At 37.2% G+C, this 25,745-nt stretch overlaps 1 protein-coding gene across 1 annotated transcript in view; it reads left to right on the top strand.

The window, feature by feature from the left end:
• CDH8 (cadherin 8) overlaps positions 1 to 25,745 on the top strand; it is a 369,599-nt gene that overhangs the window by 225,761 nt on the left and 118,093 nt on the right. Inside the window, exon 7 of the mRNA XM_065898690.1 lies at positions 14,311 to 14,447. Within this exon, the coding sequence (XP_065754762.1) occupies positions 14,311 to 14,447 (137 nt within the window). The remainder of the gene's footprint in view (positions 1 to 14,310; positions 14,448 to 25,745) is intronic.

Raw genomic sequence — 25,745 nt, 5'->3', positions numbered from 1 at the left:
CAAAGTTATCAGAAGGAAAGAAATCATAAAGATCAGAACAGAAATAAATGAAAAGGAAATGAAGAAAACAATAGCAAAGATCAAGAAAACGAAAAGCTGGTTCTTTGAGAAGGTAAACAAAATTGATAAACCATTAGCCAGACTGATCAAGAAAAACAAGGAGAAGACTCAAATTAACAGAATTAGAAATGAAAAAGGAGAAGTAACAACTCACCCAGCAGAAATACAAAGAATCAAAAGGGCTTACTACAAGCAACTATATGCCAATAAAATGGACAACCTGGAAGAAATGGACAAATTCTTAGAAAAGCGCAGCCTTCCGAGACTGAACCAGGAAGAAATAGAAAATATACATAGACCAGTTACAAGCACTGAAATTGAAACAGTGATTAAAAATCTTCCAACAAACAAAAGCCCAGGACCAGATTGCTTCACAGGTGAATTATTTCAAACATTTAGAGAAGAGCTAACACCTATCCTTCTCAAACTCTTCCAAAATATAGCAGAGGGAGGAACACTCACAAACTCATTCTATGAGGCCACCATCACCCTGATACCAAAACCAGTCAAAGATGTCACAAAAGAAGAAAACTACAGACCAATATCACTGATGAACATAGATGCAAAAATCCTAAACAAAATACTAGCAAACGGAATCCAACAGCACATTGAAAGGATCATACACCATGATCAAGTGGGGTTTATCCCAGGAATGCAAGGATTCTTAAATATATGCAAACAATCAATGTGATACACTGTATTAACAAATTGAAGGATAAAAAACATATGATCATCTCAATAGATGCAGCAGAATCTTTTGACAGAATTCAGCACACATTTATGATAAAAACTCTCCAGGAAGTAGGCATAGAGGGAACTTACCTCAACATAATACAGGCCACATATGACAAACCCACAGCCAACATCATTCTCAATTGTGAAAAGCTGAAGCAGGATCAAAACAAGGATGCCTGCTGTTACCACTATTATTCAACATAGTTTTGGAAGTTTTAGCCACAGCAATCAGAGAAGAAAAAGAAATAAAAGGAATCCAAATTGGAAAAGAAGAAGTAAAGCTGTCACTGTTTGCAGATGACACTATACACAGAGAATCCTAAAGATGCTACCAGAAAACCTCTAGAGCTAATCAATGAATTTGGTAAAGTAGCAGGATATAAAATTAATGCACAGAAATCTGTTTCATTCCTATACACTAATGATGAAAAATCTGAAGGAGAAATTAAGGAAACATTCCCATTTACCATTGCAACAAAGAATAAAATACCTAGGAATAAACCTACCTAAGGAGGTAAAAGACCTGAACTCAGAAAACTGTAAGCCACTGATGAAAGAAATTAAAGATGATACAAACACATGGAGAGATATACCATGTTCTTTGATTGGAAGAATCAACATTGTGAAATTACTGTATTACCCAAAGCAATCTACAGATTCAATGCAATTCCTATCAAACTACCACTGACATTTTTCACAGAGCTAGAACAAAAAATTTCACAATTTGTATGGAAACACAAAAGACCCCCAATAGCCAAAGCAATCTTGAGAAAGAAAAGTGGAGCTGGAGGAATCAGGCTCCCAGACTTCAGAATATACTGCAAAGCTACAGTAATCAAGACAGTATGGTACTGGCACAAAAACAGAAATATAGATCAATGGAACAGGATAGAAAGACCAGAGATAAACCCACACACATATGGTCACCTTATCTTTGATAAAGGAGGCAAGAATATACAATGGAGAAAAGACAGCCTCTTCAATAAGTGGTGCTGGGAAAACTGGACAGCTACATGTAAAAGAATGAAATTAGAATACTTCCTAACACCATACACAAAAATAAACTCAAAATGGATTAAAGACCTAAATGGAAGGCCAGACACTTTAAAACTCTTACAGGTAAACATCGGAAGAACACTCTTTGACATAAGTCACAGCAAGATCCTTTTTGACCCACCTCCTAGAGTAATGGAAATAAAAACAAAAATAAACAAATGGAACCTAATGAAACTTCAAAGCTTTTGCACAGCAAAGGAAACCATAAACAAGACCAAAAGACAACCCTCAGAATGGGAGAAAATATTTGCAAATGAAGCAACTGACAAAGGATTAATCTCCCAAATATATAAACTGCTCATGCAGCTCAGTATCAAAAAAACAAACAACCCATTTCAAAAATGGGCAGAAGACCTAAATAGACATTTCTTCAAAGAAGATATACAGATTGCCAACAAACACATGAAAGGATACTCAACATCACTAATCATCAGAGAAGTGCAAATCAAAACTACAATGAGGTATCATTTCACACCGGTCAGAACGGCCATCGTCAAAAAATCTACAAACCATAAATGCTGGAGAGGGTGTGGAGTAAAGGGAATCCGCTTGCACTGTTGGTGGGAATGTAAATTGATACAGCCACTATGGAGAACACTATGGAAGTTTCTTAAAAACTAATAATAGAACTACCGTATGACCCAGCAATCCCACTACTGGGCATAAACCCTGAAAAAAACATAATTCAAAAAGAGTCATGAACCACAGTGTTCATTGCAGCTCTGTTTACAATACCAAGACATGGAAGCAACCTAGGTGTCCATCGACAGATGAATGGATACAGAAGATGTGGCACATATATACAATAGAATATTACTCAGCCATAAAAAGAAACAAAATTGAGTTACTTGTAGTGAGGTGGATGGACCTAGAGTCTGTCATACAGTGTGGAGTACATCAGAAAGAAAAAAAGAAATACCATATGGTGACACATATATATGGAACCCAGAAAAAGAAAAAAAGGTTCTGATGAACCTAGGGACAGGACAGGAATAAAGATGCAGGCATATAGAATGGACTTGAGGACACAGGGAGGGGGAAGGGTAGGCTGGGACTAAGTGAGAGAGTGGCATTGACATATATACACAACCAAATGTAAAATAGATAGCTAGTGGGAAGCAGCTGCGTAGCACAGGGAGATCAGCTCAGTGCTTTGTGACCACTTAGAGGGTTGGGATAGGGAGGGTGGGAAGGAGACACGAGGGAGGTGATATGGGGATATATGTATACATATAGCTGATTTTCTCTGTTATACAGCAGAAACTAATACAACATTGTAAAGCATTTATGCTCCAATAAAGATGTTAAAAAAATTATCACACTGCATGTATTGATCAACTATTTTAAAACAAGTGATCTAAGATGGAAAAATAGCATAAGAAGCTTGAAAGAAAAAAAGGGCTGATCTGGGATTTTAAAAGTTTTTATTTATTTATTTATTTCTGATTGGTGAAGTCTCAGTTCCCTCTAGGGTACAAAACTTAATAATAATGTTTATATTCTGAGAGAAACAAAGCTGATTGTATAGGCTGAGCAGTGTTATCTAACATTATTACACTCATAAGGCAAAATAAATCCCCTATTTTGCATCCCAACAAAGGGAGACTGGTACTCTTGTCTTATGTTCAAATATTTATGGGAGTCATTTCAACCAAACCTCTATTTTTCCTTATATTTCTACATTCCGCTTTGACACAATATGTTATACAACCTTGCTTTTGATAAAGGACAATCAGATTTGACTTAGTGTTGCAGAAGAAAACATAATATGGCATATTTAAGAAGAGAATATGTTAAAAATGGAGAAGTGCCATTTCCATACATCTATCAAACGTTTATTAGCTCTCTCCTGTGTGTTTGAAGTCAGTTTGCTGGGGAATGGCATAGACTTAGTTGAAGTTCCTAAAAATGGGCCTCAGGATCCAAGTCAAGTTTGGGATGGTCACCTTAAATACTTTTGTCCCCCTAGAAAAATTACATCTGGTTGAATACTGAAATGGTGTGCTTGTGTTATTTCTGTTGTGATAGACAAGCAAACTATTTCAGTATAAATGCATTTCTAGTTCTTAAGAGTTAAGAGGCCACATCTTGTTTCTCTCTTAATTCCCAGCACTTACCATGTCTTTTGCATTTACTGAGCCTGAATGTCCAATTAAAATTTCTAAGTGTATATAACTTTTGACATTTTCAAAAATCCTGCTTCAATATAGCTGTGCACTACTCTTTTATTATTTCTTCATGTGCATGTTTTCCGTAAACACTTATTTTTCCATAGAATAAATGGTTTTGACAAAAATGGGACAAACGTATAATCAATTACCACCTTTCTGATAGCTATTCAAGAAGCTATTCTTGACTAAGAATTTATTAAGTGTCAGATACTGTGGCCAGGATATTATACTTATTATCTCACTAACTTAATGACTGGGGAAAATGTATATTATCTTCATTTTACAACTACAAACACTGAGAGTCAAGACATTTTATGTGGGCTACACAAGTAAATTAAAGGGAGGATTAACTAAGAAATTAATATACAGAGCTTAGCAGAGAGGCTGAAAATCAGGAAGGCCACAATAAATACATTGAATATAATATTAAATCTTAATTCTGCATGTGGCCCTATGGCCCATACTGCTACACAATGATTTGTTTTTCTGTCTCACACCATCTCTGTTTTATTGTCCATGTAGCATTCAGCTTTGAATGTCCTTTCTTATAGAGAAAAGTCATTATTGGCATGATTGACAGCCCCCAAAAGATATCTAAGTCAGTTAAAGGATACTCTTCACTGCTGGATTTCCCCTGACATCCTTAAGTCACTGTGAGCCTACAGAGATTCATGGGAGTTGGTTGGGATTCCGGTCACTTGAGGGTGAACAGTGAGGGTCAAGGTCATCATGGGTGTAAAAGAGTTTATCCTCATAACTCCTAATCTCCCATCATAAAAAACACACACCAGAGAGAAATATCACATAGCTCCTGTAAATTCCAGATTACATTTCTGGAAAGAAATATTTAATTATAGTTTGCTAATCTTTATGTGAAGTTTTTGACCAGTTTGGTGTATTGGTGATTAATTAGATAAATATGGTTAAAAGAAGACAAAAGAGAATTGATGTCTAATTTGAAAGCAATGTAGATTAATAGAAGAGGTAATGAGCCTTCCATAAGGGTGTTTCTTCAAGATTCCTTAATGTCCTTTACTTCCCACATCCAAATAATAACCATGTCCTATTTATTTTAGTTCCTAAGCTCGAACACCATCATCTCTCATGTGAGCAGTTACAAACAGCCCCATTTGCCCATCTCCCGCCATTTGATATCCACACAGGTGCCAAAGTGACCTCTAACTCAGTTTAGATCTCTGCTGATACAGTAGCCACTAGCCACATGTGGCTCTTTGAATGCAAATAAAATGAATTTAAATTAAATACAATAACAATTTCAATCCCTCAATCACACTAGCTAGATTTCAAGGGCTAAATAGTCACATAGAGCTAGTGGTTACCATCTTGGACAGCACAGAGCACATTTCCACATCATAGAAAGTTCTATGGAATCTGGCTGTGGTTTAGGTCATATCACTCTCCTGCTGTATTTTTTTCAAGTGGCTTCCCATCTCCTACAAGTGAAAAAATGAATTCCTCAGCACAGTTTCCAAGGTCCTTCCTGTTGTACCACTGAATCTTGAACTTCAACAATACTATCCTTTGTTAAAGTCTTCAAGCATACTGAATATCTTCCTAACTCAGACTTTTAATATTTGCTGTTTCTTTTGATAGGCATATTTTAATAATAATCTATACATCTCCTCCCTTTTCTTTTCTTCTTCATGAATACATCACCGTTAACTTTACAAAATCTTATTTTCTTTCATTGTCTTTCTCCAGATATAGATTCAGTTACATGAGAGCAGGCAAGGCCATGTCTGTCTTGGCAACTAACACAATGCCTTGTACATGAGAGATATTCAATAAAGAGTGAAGGAAAGAAGGATGGAAGAGACAAAATAAAAGAAAGGATGGGGAAGAAATGATAGGTTGCTTATCTGTCAGAACTTTGCTCTCATCACACCTAGTCTGGTCCTTTAATTGTCTAGTTTCCTAAACAAACCCAAACTCAAGATTTTCTCCATGCATTTCTTCCTGCTGAGGATGCTCTCCCTACATATTCTGCCTGGAAAAATGCTACTCATTTTTCCTGTCCCCAGACGGATGCTGCCTCCTCTTGGTGTCATCCCTGACCACACCTTCCCTTTTGCAGGCACATCTGGGGACCCTCACTCACTGCAATGTAAGCATTGCTTTATTACAGAGCTTGCTACTTTTCATTGTAAATAATGACAAAGTCATAGCCAGTGTGTCTGAGAGAGGAGGCTTTGTTCAAGCATGAAGCATCATACTTGACCAAAAGAAGCAGTCACTAAGCCTGTATTGAAATTAAATAAAAATTAAAATTTTACATTTAATCTCTTAAATGTAAAACTGCATTCAATTTTTTCATATTTTTCCCATCATATCATATTTAGAGTTCTCAATTATGAATGATTATTTTGATGACTCAGGGAGAAAATTAGAATTTCTCCAAAGATATTACATAAATGTTAAAGAATTAATCATGAATCAACTTTTACCTGGGACTCACTGTAGAAAAATCTATTTTCGGTTCTGTGGCTGCAGAAATTTACACATGAGATTCTGGCTTTATGATGCTATCCTTTCAAGGCATGAGTGGAACAAACTCTAAAACAAAACACATACTCAGAAAATGGGATGTTATTTGAACCAACAGATTTGGAATCTGAGATTTCTATATATGACCCTAAATAAATTAAAGTATCTGAGGATGACTGTGGTGGATGAATCTGTTTCATCCTTTGGGTGAAAACAGCCTTCTGTCTCTCCACATGGACACCAAATAGCAGAATCTTTCAAATATTTTGTTATTGTTGTTTAAAAATACCTAGATATTTGGCAGAGTATCTTGTACAAATAATGATAAATATTCCATGTAAAGCCACTTTTAAAAAGCAAAAGGAAATTTACAGTGCATTACCTAATTTGGGATTTACCTTAAACTTTAAATGAAGGCAATCTTATTGTTCTCATTTTTCAGTTGAAGAAACTAAGGATGGATGTATAAATTGGTCTAGCAGAGAAGTTAGGAATAAAAGGGTCTTTCTCTTGAAAAATCATCAGGGGTTTCACAAATATTGTGTTAGAAATAATATAGTCCAGAATAACTTTTTTAAAAGAAACTTGTTATTTATCTTTATCTGATTATTAAGATAATCAGTGTATCTCCTGTGTACACTCCGGACTTTAATCTGCACCCTTCCAGTGTGGCACCGAAGTCATTGGGAGTGAAAAAGACTCCTTGATAATGGGAGCTTGGTTCTGAAAATCCTTAAAATATTCTTGATATTAGAACATCACAGTCTGATGTTCTTTATTGCAAACAAGAAACAGAAATTCAGCAGGGACAGAGGGTCTCTGTAGGTACGTAGTATGGGGGTGAGATTGGAAAGAGGGAGTAGGAGATGCTTTAAATGAATAAATGAATGAATGAATGTATAAGTACATATAATATTTGTATGCTGACAATAAAATCTGTCTTATGTACACACACATACACACAAGAGATGGGATTTTGTGCCAAATGTTGGTATGAAATGTAAATAGTTGGGCTGTGATAATTGAGTAAACATATGACTCAGGTAAAAGTTGTAATTTAATATAAACAGTAGCAGCAGTACAGGAAGGGTGCTATTTTCCAACACAGTAATATCCAGTTGTCCATTCTGACCTACTCTCAACCACTGCACCAGTGACATCTTATGTTAACTTCTGACCTCTGCAAACTACTCTTGATTGAGTGAACTGGTGGCAAAGTTTGTGTTCATGGTCAGAGTGCAGTAGGTTAAATTAGATCTCCAAAGTGCTTAGCATCTAGGTAGGAATTTCCTTGCATCCATAGCCTTACCTCCACAAAGTAAAATGATGAAGTCTTTAGGATTTATTTCTAAGACATACTACCGTAGGTTAGAGGAACACTAGCATTGAAGAAAACCAGGATATTTGTTGGAATAAAATGGGAAAGTTTAAATAGGGCATCTGTGAATACTAGTTATCAAGGGTGATGCAGTTTCTAAAACATAGAATATGTTTAGAATAAGAATAAGAATGTCTATTTCCAAAACGTCCATCATTAGAGTTGACATTAGCATAACCCAAGGGGCCTGTTTTTTCAAATACCACTCCACACAGTGTTAATAAGAAGTTTCTTCTTATTGTGGCAGGAAGATGACTCTCCAAAGTATATTCTACTCTTTTGCAATGAGGTCTTTTGTCTAATGCATCTTGAGTAAATCTGCAAAGGAATAGCAAATCCAACAGATGCATATTTAAGAAATTAGAATGGAGACTTCAATACTGGAGATACAAATCCTATGACTTTTATTTTTAATGCAGAATTAACTTTTTTTAATAGATTTTATTTATTTATTTATGTCTGCTGTGATGGGTCTTTGTTGCTGTGCGTGGGCTTTCTCTAGTTGCAGCGAGCGGGGGCTACTCTTTGTTGCAGTGTACGGGCTTCTCATTGCGGTGGCTTCTTTTATTGCAGAGCACGGGCTCTAGGCGTGTGGGCTTCAGTAATTGTGGCTCATAGGCTCAGTAGATGTGGTGCACGGGCTTAGGTGCTCCGTGGCATGTGGGATCTTCCCGGACCAGGGTTTGAACCCATGTCCCCTGCATTGGCAGGCAGATTCTTAACCACTGCGCCAGCAGGGAAGCCCCCTATGACTTTTAAGATATAAATTAGAAGACATTGAAATTTTCAGTAGATATAGTAGGAACCAAATTCATTCTTTATTCTTTTTTTTTTACTTTCTTATCCCGTCTACTCTTTTTTCTCATATTTCTTTACCACCATGTTTCACACATAATAACAAGCCATGCTCAGTAAATGTTTGTGCATCTTTCCTATTGTGAGCTGTTGAGTAACTGCAGTACAAAATTCCAACTAATGTGATGTTATGATATATAAATCAAACAATCTCTTCCTGTCTATAAAGAGCAAAAGTCCAGCAAATGTTTACCTGTAGAATAATAGGAGGGATAACCTTAAGGAAGAGAAGATCTGTGAAGACTCAGGCCAGGTCCAGAAGGCTCCTTGTGGATGAGTGTTGAGAGAGGAAACCCCAGTACAGACTCTCATCTCTTCAGCTCAGAGTCTATGCTCTATGAAGCAGATATTTTTGGTAGCAGATATTTTGAAAAGGTTGATGACTTATATAGACAAACACTACAAATAATTTTGGAACATTTTTCTAGTGTCACTTGGGAAACTACTGAAGGATGTGAATGGTTGTTTTTATTTATATCTTTCTATTTCTAGTTATTCTTTTCCACAGTCATTCTGGGTTTGAAGACTTGACTATTAATTAACCAATTAGTTTATTGTATCTGAGTCATGTATCAACTCATTTACTGCAAAAAACCATGCTGTGAAATAGATACTTTCTCCAATTTATAGATGGGCCTATGAGATTATGACTAGTTACATTGTTTTAATGAGATCCCACAGGTGAGATTAGACTGAAGGTTTTCTGGTTTCTCTGTTTCTTGCACTCTGTTGCTATTCAGATAGACGCTAGGAATCCCAGAAAACAGAGTGAATGGCTTAGTGTCTACTTCTGGGACATCTATGCAAAATCATGACATCTGGAGAACTTGCTTGGTACACTGGATTCTAAAATTTAAGTTGGTACTTCAGGTTTGCTATTTTTAACCCACTCTGCTTTTCTTTGAAATTATTCTCTGTCAGTTGGCTTCTAAGGAAAGAGCCTATATCGAGTCTTATAATTGAGTATTGACTTTTATTGCTAGTGATGTGGCTGTGTCACACAGTGGAATGAGGAGGAGTGGGGAGAAACTGAGATAGTGGAGTGGATGGTGGCAGCTTAGAGGGCCAGAGGAAAGCAACTTGAATCTTTGCAGCTAGTGATGGAGTGGTGTAGCTATTGGTGGGGAGCACGGATCTTCTGAGAACATCCCTAAAAATGGCGTGTGGGGTGCAGTTTTTAAAAATAGGGGTAATCTTTATGTAATTCATTTCAAACTTATATAAAAATGTAATTAATTTTAACTATGATAACAAATGCTCATATAGTATTCAATATGAATACAAAAGTGAATGTGTACAATAATGCTTTGAAGTTGAATGGTCAGTTTATGGGATGGAGATTTTGGTCTGAAAAGTTGGTAGAAAAATGAACACTAGAATGGTGCTAGAGGTGCAGGTAGGAGCCTCCCCACATGCTCCGTCTCCTCAGCTTTATTTTATCACTTAAAGTGATATCCTCCTTGTGTTTGCTTCCACTGATATGAGAACCCAGATGAACTGTTTAGGGACAAAGAAGCAGGAGTAAAAGGAATGCTGGCTTACCACTGAAGAGGGGCCTGGGAATTGTCAGTAGAAACCTATTGTTTCCAGATAAGTAATGACAACATTAAAAATTTTCAGTAGATATTTCCTGAGCACTTATTACATGCCAGGCACTGCAATAAGTGCTTTATAGGTATTACCTTGTTTAAATCTCACAAAACCTATTATAATTCCCATTTTACAGATTAGGTAACAAAGGTACAGAGAGATTAATAACACAACTAAGTAACACCTGTGTAAGAGTGATTTTTTCTTTTATTCATTCTACAAGAAACCAAGGAGAGAAGGATGCAAGAAAGAAAAAGGCATCTAGCACTGTGCTTGGTATACGTTTGGTGTCTCATGCATGCTTATTGACTATGTTAAGTCTGGATTTTTAAACAGTTTAGCAAAGGCTCTTGGCAGCCTTTACTATAAAGTCTGTTAGGCAATAAAATGTGTGAAATGTCTACAAAGGGAGCAAGAGGCTTCTTGAAATAGTTGAGGTAGACTTTAAACTGAATTTTAAACTAAGTCATTGTTTTCCCCAAGTTCCTCCCATTGTGTAATCTCGTAATATTATGACATTCTTACCTCTGATCTTACTAAAGGGTTGTATTTATAGCCTATTTGATAAATTCTTAGGACTCACCCCATAAAGTCTGTCATGAACTGGATCTTTAAAAAATGAGGAAAATAGCCCTGCCTCTGTTAGAGTGATGGGAGTTAAATAACCCCCAAATGTTTTTCCAGGTTTATGCTATTTATAAACTATTAAGAAAGGGGCCTTCTCCACCACCTTCCAAGTAGGGAAGTTTATATAAAGTTTCATTTAATGGGACATGATGATTATGGTGATTTGATGATGATCGTATCTTCAGCACCTATTTAAGCACCAGAGACTGATTTATGCTTTATTTTTAATCTTCACAACCAGACCTGGGAACTGAGTACTTCATGTTTGACCAGTGAAGAAACTGAGGCTCAATGAATTTGTTAATTTTCCCAGAAACAGCAATGTATAAATAATAGAGATATAATTTATTCCAAATTTGAGGTCTGCATGTTACAGGTTTTTTAAAAAAATTTTTTGATGTGGATCATTTTTAAAGTCTTGTTTGTTACAGTATTGCTGTGTTTGTTACAGTATTGCTTTTGTTTTATTTTCTTGGCTGTGAGGCATGTGGGATCTTAGCTCCCTGACCAGGGGTCGAACCCACACCCCCTGCATTGGAAGGCGAAGTCTTAACCGCTGGACCACCAGGGAAGTCCCTGCATAATATAGTTTTAACTAAGGGATTAAACAAACAGCATTTATTTTTTTAAATACCAACTTCCAAAACCCTGTCATTGTTCCCAGTGCTGCTTCTAGGCCAGAAGTTTTAGGCATTTACTGGACAGCAATCAAATAGCCATGGAGTGTGTTTCAGATTTGGGATTCATGAGTATCAGTGATTAGACTGATTTTCATTTACTGTGGCCTCTGGGAAACTGGTAGCTGCATGAGTGTGTGAAATATCAGCAGTGAGATAATAAAATGACTACAACCCAGCAATGCCTGCAAAGTTTATTTATGAATATGATGCAGATAGTGATAATTAATCCTCTGGACATTCCTTAGCTCTTTTAAGAGACAGAGTGTTCATGATATCTGGAGCAAAACCCATGTCTTTTCAGTTATTTTACAGTTCAACTTGGAACTTCATAGGTCTAATCAACAATCATTGTTCCCCAAGAAAAGGTTTTTTAGTCTTTTTTCTCCCATAATACAACAGATTGAAATGTTTTGCAATGAACACTTACTTCCTCATGCTCAGGATTATTTTGCAAGCACTGTTAATTCAGAGATGCCTCTGGGTTCTTAAATTCTTTCTGAATTTCTCTAATCATCCTGGGGGTTAGGCATGGGGTTGGTTTGTAAATTCCTGGTGTATAGATGCATGTCAGTGTCTTAGTTTTCTTTATATCTAAGTCTTTACTGTACCAGGAACTATAATTTCATGGTACATGTTTTTACCAAGTAATTCAGCAATAAGCTATTGTCAATAAAATTAAGTGTTTTTTAATATTATTCCAAAATGTTTAGTGATGCTTGTGTTTGCTGGGGAAGATTCACAGAAATGCCTTTTTTCTTGGTATTTGCATCTGGTATAAGTGATACAAATATCCTTTCTAATGAAAAAGAAATAGCTAAAAGGAGGAAGGAGTTATCCATATCCCTATATGTCTGTCTATCTACCTATCATCTATCTACCCATCCACTTATCCATCCTTCTTTATAGGTAGATATAGATACAAATAAGAGACTGATTTATGCTTTATTTTTAATCTTCACGACCAGACAAATAAGTAGATACACATAAATAAGTAGATATACATAAAATACATATATATGTTTGCAATGAAATCCACTAAAATATTAACAGTACAAAACTACAGACAGAACACTATGGGAAATTTATTTTTTTCTCATTTTGTTATAATAACATAGTCTTATTCTTAATGATAGAATAAATGTCCATAAAAACCATGTAAAAAAATAAAATATGCTAAGCTCCAAATAGCCACGGACCATGTTTCATATTTAGCATTAACGGGTACCAGTAAATCGATTTCATGTGCACTTCTTAGGAGGTCACCTCAACCATGAAGGTTTTCTTCAGTCCTTCCTCCTAGATGGGATTGTACATGGCCTTGGTCTTAGTTTGTCCTTCTACAGATATGGAGTACCATAGACTGGGTGGATTAAACAACAAAAATGTATTTCTCACAGTTCTAGAGGCTGGGAGGTCTAAGATTAAGGCACCAGCAGATCCAGTGTATGGAGAGGGCACATTTTCTGGTTTACAAATGGTTCTCTTCTTGTATCCTCATTGGCAGAGAGCAGGGAGAGAGCCTATGTCCCCTTCTTCTTCTTCTTCTTCTTTTTTAAATGAGGTCATTGATCCCATCAGGAGGGCCCTACTCTAATGACCTATTCTAACCCTAACTACCTCCTAAAGGCCTTACTTCCAAACACCATCACATTAGGAATTAGGATTTTAACATATAAATTTTGGGGGAGACACAGACATTTAGTCTACTGTATCCTTCTTTGAGCCTCTGTTCCATCCTGTTTTAGTTTATTTCACTGCTTATTTATAGACCAATATTTCTAATTATGCCTTGTGTTCCTTAAGACATATAGCTTTTTATATTTGGCATTCCATTGCCAAAGCTCAGATACTGGTGTATAAAAAGGATATTAATGTTGTGAAAAAAATAATTCCTGTATGATCTTGATACTTAGTGTTCCCAAGAAGCACTTGGCCATAGACACAAAGCATCTTAATGTTGTCTTCTTTGGAAGAGTTTTATCAACAGAGAAACTACTAACCTGCCCATTTAAAGTTTTAAATTTCCTGAAATTGTGTGTTGTAAATCTGCCAAAATATCTATTCCAATTTAAAAAATTTTACTAGAGAATCAGTAAACATCTGATTTCTATAGACAGAGACAGATAGGAGACTAAATATATATTTTACTTAAAATGAAAACAAAACAAACCAACAGCAGCAACGACAGTAACACATACATACTGTGTAATCAAATGCAAGTTTTACACAAACACACATTTCCTTTGAACTGCCATAAATAACTTGCTGGCTAGTGCCATCTTGCTTTGGGCTTGGGTTCATTGTTTTATATGGTATTTTGTGGCAACTGCTAATTATCATAAGCTGTCCAATAAATGTGATGGATTGTCCAATTAACTCTTCATCAGCATCCATTTTTGAAGATGTTACCTATTGAAACTGATGGCAGTTTATGACCTCCGTGTTGCATATGTAGCTAATTACTCCTTAGACAATAATTATTAAGTTTCTTATGCTGCATTCAGTCATTTTGTTTTACAAATTATGATGCCATTGTGTTTCCCAGTTCATTTGACTTCACAACTATGGCTCTCTAAGGATTACTAAAGGTCTGCTGTGGAATGTATGGATCATAGAAACAGTGAAGTAGATTACAAATGTATCTGTTTTGTAGGTTTTCCATCGACCGGCACACCGACCTGGAGAGACAATTCAACGTTAATGCAGATGATGGGAAGATAACGCTTGCAACACCGCTTGACAGGGAATTAAGCGTGTGGCACAACATAACAATCATTGCTACCGAAATCAGTAAGTGCCTGGGTTTGTTAATTGCTTCCTTATGTGGCTGAATTCAGTTTATGCCTAGAGATCATATGACAAGTGGTCCCAGTTTCTATTAGATATTTTGGCATTGGAACTTATTTTATTGTTCCCGAGGAGCCTTTGAATGCATCGTCTCAACATGAAATAATTTACACTGTGGTAAATGACCAAAAAGTTGCAATATATGTGGGAAGGAAACATTCTTCTATCCAAGTATTCTTATATCTATATCCATTGTTCGGCCATCAAAAACAATGTTTTGCATATAAAAATATGGGGAAAGATTTAGTATAAAAGGGTAGGTTAAAAAAATAGAATTCAAGAACTATATACCATAATTTAAATAAGTGGACCCTAACATATATATTATATTCGATATAGAAACTATTACTCACATAGCTAAACAATGCATATATACATACATATATACATGCAGAAAATACAGAAAGAAAATTTACACTGTCGATACATATCATTTTGGGGAGATGAGATGATAGATGATTTCTTGTTTTTGTTTTTTAGAATTAATATGTCTTACACAGTAATCATGGACTTTATTTTACATCTTTATTGCAGTATAATTGCTTTATAATGGTGTGTTAGTTTCTGCTTTATAACAAAGTGAATCAGTTATACATATACATATGTTCCCATATCTCTTCCCTCGTGTGTCTGCCTCCCTCCCACCCTCCCTATCCCACCCCTCCAGGCAGTCACAAAGCACCGAGCTGATCTCCCTGTGCTATGCGGCTGCTTCCCACTAGCTATCTACCTTACGTTTGGTAGTGTACATATGTCCATGCCTCTCTCTCGCTTTGTCACAGCTTACCCTTCCCCCTCCCCATATCCTCAAGTCCATTCTCTAGTAGGTCTGTGTCTTTATTCCTGTCTTACCCCTAGGTTCTTCATGACATTTTTTTTTCTTAAATTCCATATACATGTGTTAGCATATGGTATTTGTCTTTCTCTTTCTGACTTCACTCTGTATGACAGACTCTAGGTCTATCCACCTCATTACAAATAGCTCAATTTCGTTTCTTTTTATGGCTGAGTAATATTCCATTGTATATATGTGCCACATCTTCTTTATCCATTCATCCGATGATGGACACTTAGGTTGTTTCCATCTCCGGGCTATTGTAAATAGAGCTGCAATGAACATTGTGGTACATGACTCTTTTTGAATTATGGTTTTCTCAGGGTATATGCCCAGTAGTGGGATTGCTGGGTCATATGGTAGTTCTATTTTTAGTTTTTTAAGGAACCTCCATACTGTTCTCCATAGTGGCTGTACCAATTCACATTCCCACCAGCAGTGCAAGAGTGTTCCCTTTTGTCCACACCCTCCCCAGCATTTATTGTTTCTAGATTTTTTGATGATGGCCATTCTGACTGGTGTGAGATGATATCTCATTGTAGTTTTGATTTGCATTTCTCTAATGATTAATGATGTTGAGCATTCTTTCGTGTGTTTGTTGGCAGTCTGTATATCTTCTTTGGAGAAATGTCTATTTAGGTCTTCTGCCCATTGTTGGATTAGGTTGTTTGTTTTTTTGTTATTGAGCTGCATGAGCTGCTTATAAATTTTGGAGATTAATCCTTTGTCAGTTGCTTCATTTGCAAATATTTTCTCCCATTCTGAGGGTTGTCTTTTGGTCTTGTTTATGGTTTCCTTTGCTGTGCAAAAGCTTTGAAGTTTCATTAGGTCTCATTTGTTTATTTTTGTTTTTATTTCCATTTCTCTAGGAGGTGGGTCAAAAAGGATCTTGCTGTGATTTATGTCATAGAGTGTTCTGCCTATGTTTTCCTCTAGGAGTTTGATAGTTTCTGGCCTTTAGGTCTTTAATCCATTTTGAGCTTATTTTTGTGTATGGTGTTAGGGAGTGATCTAATCTCATACTTATACATGTACCTGTCCAGTTTTCCCAGCACCACTTATTGAAGAGGCTGTCCTTTCTCCACTGTACATTCCTGCCTCCTTTATCAAAGATAAGGTGACCATATATGTGTGGTTTTATCTCTGGGCTTTGTATCCTGTTCCATTGATCTATCTTTCTGTTTTTGTGCCAGTACCATACTGTCTTGATTACTGTAGCTTTGTACTATAGTCTGAAGTCAGGGAGCCTGATACCTCCAGCTCCATTTTTCATTCTCAAGATTGCTTTGGCTATTCGGGGTCTTTTGTGTTTCCATACAAATTGTGCAATTTTTTGTTCTAGTTCTGTGAGAAATGCCAGTGGTAGTTTGATAGGGATTGCATTGAATCTGTAGATTGCTTTGGGTAGTAGAGTCATTTTCACAATGTTGATTCTTCCAATCCAAGAACAATCATGGACTATTTAAAATTATATCTTCAGCGTAAAATTTTTCATAAATTACATGTGAAAATGTAACCTTTTTTTCAAAGGAGGTTCTAGGGTTGTTAAAATAACACATGTTGGTCCTTCTGCCAATTTTTAATGAGCACAGCTTCTTTGATTACACTTAATGACACTATAATTGAGTCTCTAAACAATAGCTGTATGGTACAATTTAGTGCTATTCTGTCTATGAGGACTCACACTCTGTCTCACCAGTTTTTTTATTATACAGAACATGCAAAGGGGATGTGATATTCATTTTCTTTCCAAGCAAAAGACATTCTGCATATTACCTGACTTTATTTTTCCATAAAGGAGCTGATGAGGACTTCACAGTTTACACAGTTCAAGGGAGACATTACATTCTTGAGGGAATTAGGGTAGAAGGAATCTGAATAAGGAAATAAAAACTCACAATAAGCAAGATTCACGGGCATACATATGTAAAGGACATCAGCCCTAAGATCTGCTCTATGCTGTCTCTAAAATCTGCTCTGGTTTCACAGCTAATGTCTCTATGTTGATAACTTTGTCTGTAAGAGGAAGAGTAATCTAGACCTTCATGAAGGGCATGGTTTTTCCTCGTTCTGAGATGTGGGGTAATGTCTTCCATGGAGTCTTACTAAAAACAAAAGAAAACAGAATACAACCACGGTGTGAAAAAGTGACGATTCGAGAGTGAGGAATGTTTCTTTTGGCAACTCAAAGCAGGCAAAGAACCTGCTTGATATGGAATGAAAAAAGAGCTTTGGAAACTTCGGTGTTTTTCCTTATTAGAAGTACCATTTTCTTCTCCAGTATGTGACTCTGGCAATAGTTTTCCCTTGTAACGTTATGGGATAAAGGAAACAAAGCATCCCATTTGGTGGCTTTGGTTTATTAGAAGTCTTAACCCCATCTAGATATGAAATTTTTACAATTTACAGTGTTGAAGCTGCATATCACCTTAAGCGTCTGAGAAAAACTGTATCTATTTAGATTGGTTTGAGGCTATATAAAAATGCTCTAAAGGACCATGGTTTTCTTTAAAGTATGTAGGCAATAATTACTTTTAAAAGAATTTTCTCATATATTGAATATAAAAACCTACTTGAGTTCGCCTTAATCTATGACACTTTTTTAATGAGATGGATGCCTTCACTTAAATATTCATCAAGGAGGCCCTAATTAGAAGAATCCAGGTACTCCATTGTAAAGAGTAAAGGGAAATGAATACACAGAATAGGTGGTTAGGAAATATTTCAGGGGCAACCCAGAAACAAAAGTCTCATTTGCAAGGAATCACAGACAAGTAAGGAAGACAGATACAAAAGCAGAAGCTCTGGGATAATGAGCTGTTAATTCTAGGGTGACAAGGGTACCAAACCAAATAAGAGAAGACATTCATTTGTTCATTCACTCAATAATTATTTATGGAGTCTTCGGTACTTGCCAAGCACTGTTTTAGTGACTGAGGATATAGCAGTGAACAAAATAAGTAAAAACCCTGGGCCTCTTGAAGTTTTCCTTCTAATGGCACTTGGAAGCCCCTGCATATAAAAGTGTGAGTTGGAATCTGCTGATATATCTATAAAGAATGACACGGAGGTGAGCAAGAAGGTGATGAGTATTGGGAATTACAAGCAGTTCCATGTTGATGGTGTGAAAAAAAAGTATGACTACAAACCTCCTTCAATGAACATATGATTGATTAAAAAATACTGAAACATAGATCAGACAAAGTTTTCTTCATGACTTGACAGAAATCACTCAAGTATGTCCCAGATTCAAGGTTACAGTTAGCTCCATAGAGACCAAATAGGAAATGGTTCTGTCCACATGACAACCCTCAGCTTTACTTGGAACCTTATAGAATTAAAAATATACAACCCAAACTTACATTATTCTGTTGACATCAATGGGAGTTATCTCACCTTTTATTATATCCTTTTTTGATGTTTGTTTTTTTTTTTACTCAGAGATTGAAAACTAAACTTTTTTTTTTTGACTTTTTGCATGTAACTTTCTTAAAACCAACAAGGCAGAGTACAAAAGAGAACTTTAATTTTTGTCTGTAAAATATAAGCTGAGGTGGGCATAATTCTAGAAATTTAAATGTAAAATTAGGTTATCTTTTTTTTCTAAATCATGAAAGGAACTTGAAATAAGATCACAGAGAACTTAAGAAATATTGGAATTACTATGAAAATGGCTTAGAAACTTGTTTTCACTTGGTTTTATTATTTAGCCCATCATGTAATGTTTATCTTCCAAAGCCGCAGACCGTGTCTTGGAAAAAAATATTAAAGGGAGATTTATTGTATTTGGATGAGATGAATATTTAAAACTACCCAGGACAATAGAACCCCACAGGGGGAGGTTCTAATAAAGATAAAGAAATATTCATTCCAGGGAGAACAATTTAAAATTACTCTCAGATCACCATCTCTTCAGACAAAAGATTTAAACAAATGAAATTAAGCTATAAAATGGATTTTAGGAAAGTCCATCTGTTATCTCTTAATGAGAATGGAGATGTCATCCTTTATCCTCTTGTGTCAGATTCACTTAACCAAGGCTGAGATGTTTCACTGTGTATATTTCCCAAGAATTTCAGTGGTAATAGATCTAACTGGCCATCACAATCAACAAGCACATCTCATTACATGATCTGGCAGTTAGATGCCCAACTACTAACAAGAGATTAGGCTTGTATAGAGCATCTTTGCTAAGTAGCTTTGCTAGTAGCATCCCTTGAAGCTATTTTGCATGGCTGCTGTGTACCATGGTGGTGAAGGCTTAAAGTAAATTTAACTAAACACTGAAAAAGTATCATGTAATCCCTATGGTACATTTAACTCACATCAGTCTTTGAAAACAGGTACTATTACTGTATGCATTTTCCAGTCAAGGTATCTCAGACATAGGTTAAGTAACTTGCCCAGAGTCTCCACGAGAGCAAAGGGTGGAGACAAGATTGGTACCCTTGTTGCTTAACTGCAGATTACATGCTCTTAGATGCCTTCTTTGGGGGGAACCCTGTCCTATATCTTCTTTCCTTCCATCTTCCTGCTTAAATCGAGCTTCTGACACTGCCACATCATTTCCTAAAACAAGCGAGTGAAATAGTTCTTCTGTGCAAAGCGGAAGGCTGGTGCAGGGACAAGAGTGCAGTGGAGGAAAGAACAAGCCTGTATTTGCTCAGGCCCTCGTGTTCTAACGTTTATAACCCAGGGGAGGAACATTGCCTAATGGACAAAGCCAGCCTTTGGAGCTGTTCAGACGGGAATTCTATTCCCATTTTCGAGATCAGGAAACTGAGGAACATTTTAGGGGACAGCATTTTTCAATGAAGTTCACAGAGAACTTGACATGCCCAGCTGATCCCAGTCACCTGGGTTATTGTTCAAACCAGAGTTCTGGTGTTTGCCTAGGACCTATGGAATCAGAAACTCAAGGCAGCCATTCAGGAATCCACTTTTCGCAAGTTCTCCCACCTCCCCTCCACCCTCCCCATCAGATTCACATTATAATTTAATTACATTATAATTAATATAATTTTCTATTATAAACATAATTATGATATTTTGAAGGAAGGCAGAAAAAGGTGACGTGTTCTTCTGTTTGTGTGTTTTGGCCTCTATTTTTTGTTATTCCTGTGGTGATAGGTGATATTTCACTGAGCTGAGGTTTGAGCTAAGGCTTGTCAGATGATGCACAAGATCCCTTTAGGTTGGGTAGTGTAGTAAGACCTACTTAAGAGAGAGACATGGGTAACAAGCTCAGCTGTCAGATAAAGGATATTGGGGGACAGTAAGGGAAAAATTTTCTTACAGTAGAGTCTCTGCAGGGACATTTCAGAGGCATTGAATGCCCATTTTAGAGTGTCCTTCCCAGAGAGAGTGGTGATGTGGGATGGAAAGTGGGGAATCCCGCTGACACTGTGTACCCGAGAGCTGGCAACTGGCATTTACAGAAAGCATACTACTATTGGTTACCTGAAAGTATTGTAAAGCAGGAAGCATATAATTGCCCATTAAATGAATCTCTTTGAGTTATTGATAATGCATTGCTCTAGCCCACTACAGTGGGCTGCATACAGTATTGTCAATGAAGCTTTTCACTAATGATGGTTAGATCTCCCAGGGGACATACTAGTCTGATAGCACTTAAGGAATGTTTCTTCCTGACATAGGGCCCAGCCGCCAGAATAATTGCTTTGTCCAACCCAGGCTACTTAGGAAAAATACATCTTTATAGGGAGCTCATTGTTTTGAGAAATTCTGGGTCCTGGAGTTGGATGGAGTTGGCCACATTTTGCCTGTATAACCTTGGGCAAATTATTTCCTCTCTCTTGCTCTCAGTTTTCCCACCTGTGAAATGGGAATCATAATTGTTCTTTTAAATTTAGGTTGTAGTAAGAACTGAATTAAAAGTGATGGTATTATACCTTTTAGCTTAAAATCTGTCTATAATCTTTAGTAATTGATAAATAAATCACATATGTTCTTGTTAATACAGCCCTAACCTGAGGCTTTGAATAACAGCTTAATTTTAAATTATTTATTTGGTTTATATTTTCTTTTACCCCTTCTCCCCACAGCAACAAAATTGGTAGTCGTGACTCGTGTGTTACTGCTGGGTGCAGTTGTGTTTCTTCATTGCACCGCCAGTATGTTCACTGACCTTCCTCTTGTCCCTGGTTCGGGCTTGGTGGATTGACCTGTGCCTAAATAAAAACCCTCGAAATGAAGCAGGCATATTCTGGGAGAGCCTGATTGAATTAAGGACTTCAGATTTTGTATCAAGATCTCGTTCAAAATATGCAGTGCCTCTATCTATTGCCTGTGGCATAATCAGGACTAGAGTGTCTTTAAGAACAATATCATTCCCTTGTATAGAATTGAGTGGAAGCAGATGGAGAGAAGGTGTTGTCCAGTTCAGTAACTCTCACAGAAGGGAAAGGATGATGAAAGTCTGAGGTGAACAGTAAAATTCAGGGGCAGGAGTGGTTAAGGGCTCCCAAATATCAGAGAAGCTGTAGCACTATGGCTGACTGTCTGGGACTATAGGCACATGGCAAGTTCCTAGCAAGATCCCCCTACCTCAGACAAGCATGCAGGTGCTATAAGGTAGAGATCAGTATTCTTAACAATAGAGATTATAATGAAGGGAAGTGGAAATAAATTATAGGAAAGTGAAGGGGAAGCTACAGTTTCCCGGGAAAGAGATCAGCATACAAAATAAGATTTCCCTACAGGGAAGAATGGGAGTGTCATTCCAAGTTCAAGGAGAAGCCTGATACAGGCCCCGCATGAATATCATTTTGTGTGTAACCCACACCAGATTTATTTTAACCACTATAGTGCCCACTTCATATACAGCTGCTCCAGTTACTTGAATACTGACTTGGGAATCTCTCCCTTAGTTCCTCTTTGTTCTGCATCCTTTCTACCGATATCCTCCCACTACCTCTCCATCTCTTAAGATCATCTTTACCCTTTGTTCTAATCTGCTGATATTCAGAAAAAGCCTGCGGATTGAGACTGGAGCTATATCAATAGATTTTAACTAGGAACTCCTTTAAGATATCACTATGCCTAATAGCCCCTTAATCCTAACCCAGAAAAAGGCAGAAGGTAAAAGGCTTCCATCCCTATGTCTTGCCCTGGTCTCTCTTTATAAACCACCCTCCTCAAATCCTTAACAGTAACTCCTACTGTAGACAACTGTAGATAAAGAATAGGAAGTAGGCAGCAAATAGTAATTCAAGGTTTTCAGCTGCAAGTTGTAGCAAACTGACCAGTCATAGCAAATGGTCGTCTCCAGATTTGAGGGTACCAGATTCGGGGGGGCAGGTAGGGGAGGTCCTAGATATGTGAAGAGATTATAAATATTGGAGGATAGTAGGTTGATTTACCCTCAGCTACGGTTTCTCTGAGGACAGAGGAAGCACAGGGACTTGGGAAGAAAGTGCAGACATCAGTCTACAAGTCAAAGAGAATGACATATGAGTTAAGTGGCCAAGTTTATAAGTCAGTTTGCTTGGATGGAATCATAACTTTTTCATTCAATCACACTCACTCCATTGGTAAATTACTTCGTTCTGTGGCTTAGTTTCCCTATTTATAAAATGGGGGATATATTGAAACACCTTTAGAGGTGTGTGATAAGGAGTGAATATGTTTACATCCTAATATCTTTCCTAACATAGAATAAACTTCTGGTAATGATGCTTATGCTAATATTAATTATCATAACAATACTTATAAACATTAATTTTATCACTTTATATAATTAAAGAGGATATGCCTAAAAGTAATCTTTTTGTCATCAAGTAAAACCACCCAGCTTTATTTTGAGGATATACAAATTGTGAGTTTTTGAGGACGTATCATCCTGAGCTGCTTTGGGAGGTATAATTTTCCACAAAAATATGTATCCAAAAGGAGGGGCTTCTTTCCTCTTGTCAGTCCTGGCCAGCTTGGCAACCCTAAAAGCCTCCTTCTTACCCCAAACTAAGGTCACAGTTACTGTTACCACTGCTTTCTCAGACAACAGTAGTGCTTACTAGGTAAAACCAAACTATGAAGTCAAATTTTCAGAGCCAGAACATACGCTCTGTGTGTGATTTGAGTAAGTCACATAATCTCTTTTAGCCTCAGTTGCTATATTTGAAGTTTGTCATGACAATTAAATGATGTAATACAGGTAAACTGCATAAAATAGAGCCTGGCATATAGGAAGGACTCAACAACGTTTCTTCTTTCCCCTCTCTAGTGCCCCTCCCCACTCCTTCCTCACCCTCCTCTTTATCCTTCTCCAGACCAAACCTGGTGCCTACTCAACCCTGCATAAACATAAACTTTATGTCCTTTATCTAAACATTCTATTTGTCCTTCAGATCTCCCTTTTTCTCCCAGCCACTTGGGCTTAGGAATAAAGGGAACCAAAATAGTCATACGGACATTGATTTGTATTGGTTCACTTCTGCTGCATAAATGACCGTGTCAAAACTTAAAATGATAAAGATGTATTTCTCGTGGTTCTCTGGAGCAGCTGAGTGGTTCTTTTGGTCTGAACTGGTTTTGCTAGTCTATCTGGTCAGCTGGTGGCTTGTCTGGGGCTGGATGATCTATATTGGCACCAATTGTATATATGACAGGCTAGTTAGGCGTTAGTTAGCACCTCTTCTCTGCTCCACATGGCCTCGCATCCTCTGATAGGCTAGCTCAGCTCCTCTGGTGCTACTCCCGGGCGTCCATGGAACAGCAAAAGACTGGGGAGCAAGTACTTGCCAAGTCTCTATTTAAATCAAGTTTGCAAATCCCACTGGTCAAAGCAAGTCACATTACCAAGAGCAGGTTTAAGGAGTGGAGAAACAAATGTCACCTCTTGATGGGAGGAGTTGGAATTTCCAAATATTATGGGCATTCTTTTTTAGAAAAATTAATTTCACACTGGGATGCTAAATCTCAGTATATATGACCAAGAATGATATGGATCTGTAGCCTACACACATAGGTACTTCCCGTCTAGATTCCTCTTCTCACATACATCTAAAATTCTCTGCTCTCACCTCTTACTTATTTGAGAAAAAGGATTGGACACAGTATTCCTAACAGCTGTCAACTAGTTAACTATAGATTCTTTAGAATTTCAACTTAAATAGCAATTTGTATTATTCATAATAAATCTATTAGCATATTTTTAATGCTACAAAAATTTCTCCTACCTGACTGCTAGTGTAAGCTTTAGCAACTATTATTAATCCTTTGCTCTAAGGTCTCAAAGATCCATGCTCTTTGCCTTTAAGAGACTGGTTGCGGCTTATAATACCCACTTACTTGCTTGAGGTTTTGAAAATACCTTTGTTTGTTTGTTTGTTTTGGCTATGCCGTGTGACTTCCGGGATCTTAGTTCCACGACCAGGGATGATCAAACCCGGGCCCACAGCAGTGAAAGGGCCGAGTCCTAACAACTGGGCTACCAGGGAATTCCTTGAAAATACATTTCTAAAGGGAGAAATTGGTAAAGTCCTTGTTCTCATGAGACATTTTATTATTGCTTTGTTATTGATCACTCTTTTATCCTGGGAGCCTAGCACAGTGGGGCTCCCAGTACATATTTGCTGAGTTAATGAATGAATAAAGGAGATAAGAATTAATACCACAAGATAGTAACCTGATTATTTCTGACTCTAAACAGACACTATTGATTAATTGGTGGAAAGGATCTCTGCTTTTAATATACCCCACTTAGCTCTTTGTTAAAAGTCTTGGGCCGACAAGCACATAGGCACAGTGGCTTTTCTGGATTTTTTAAAGTCGTTCTTTCCTGAGTGACTGAAGCTGAGGCATAAAGGGCAGGAATGACTATGCTCTCCTTGTATGAAAATTGCGGGGCACTGACTGTGCTCAAAAGGAAGAATTCCCATAGAATATTAACCAATCTAAGGTCAGAGACAGAGACCATGAGAAAGGTGCTGGCAGAGAGGAGCCTCAGGTCCTCTCACTTCTTCCCCAAGGAGCCAGGCTTCTGATCTAAGAACCTTTATTTCTCTTCCCTCTGAGAGCCTGAGGCAAGCCCTGAATTATGCCAGCCCACACTTCATTACCCAATGAGCCCGTTTATCGTTTAATCTGATATGTATTGAACAAGTGGAAGCAGGTTACAAAGCAGCAAAGCCTAAAGAATGAAAATGCAGCATGTTTTCTGATTACAGGACTCCCTAATCCAGAGCTTAGAAGTCAGGGCTAAAAATAGATGCCAGTTCCATCTCTGATCCACCCCCACCCACCTAGCATTTCAGTGCCAGGTCAGGTGGCCCTTTTAGCCAGATGGTAGAATTTTGAACTATGATAACTTGCTTCCATCTAATTTGGGGTGGCAGGGCATTGGTCACTCTACACCCTCACTTATGATACTGATACCTTCTTGTTCC

The sequence above is a fragment of the Phocoena phocoena genome, chromosome 20 (assembly GCF_963924675.1).
Source record: "Phocoena phocoena chromosome 20, mPhoPho1.1, whole genome shotgun sequence".
NCBI lineage: Eukaryota > Metazoa > Chordata > Mammalia > Artiodactyla > Phocoenidae > Phocoena > Phocoena phocoena.
Note: the sequence above shows the minus strand (reverse complement) of the source record. Positions and strands in the feature narration are given on the sequence as shown.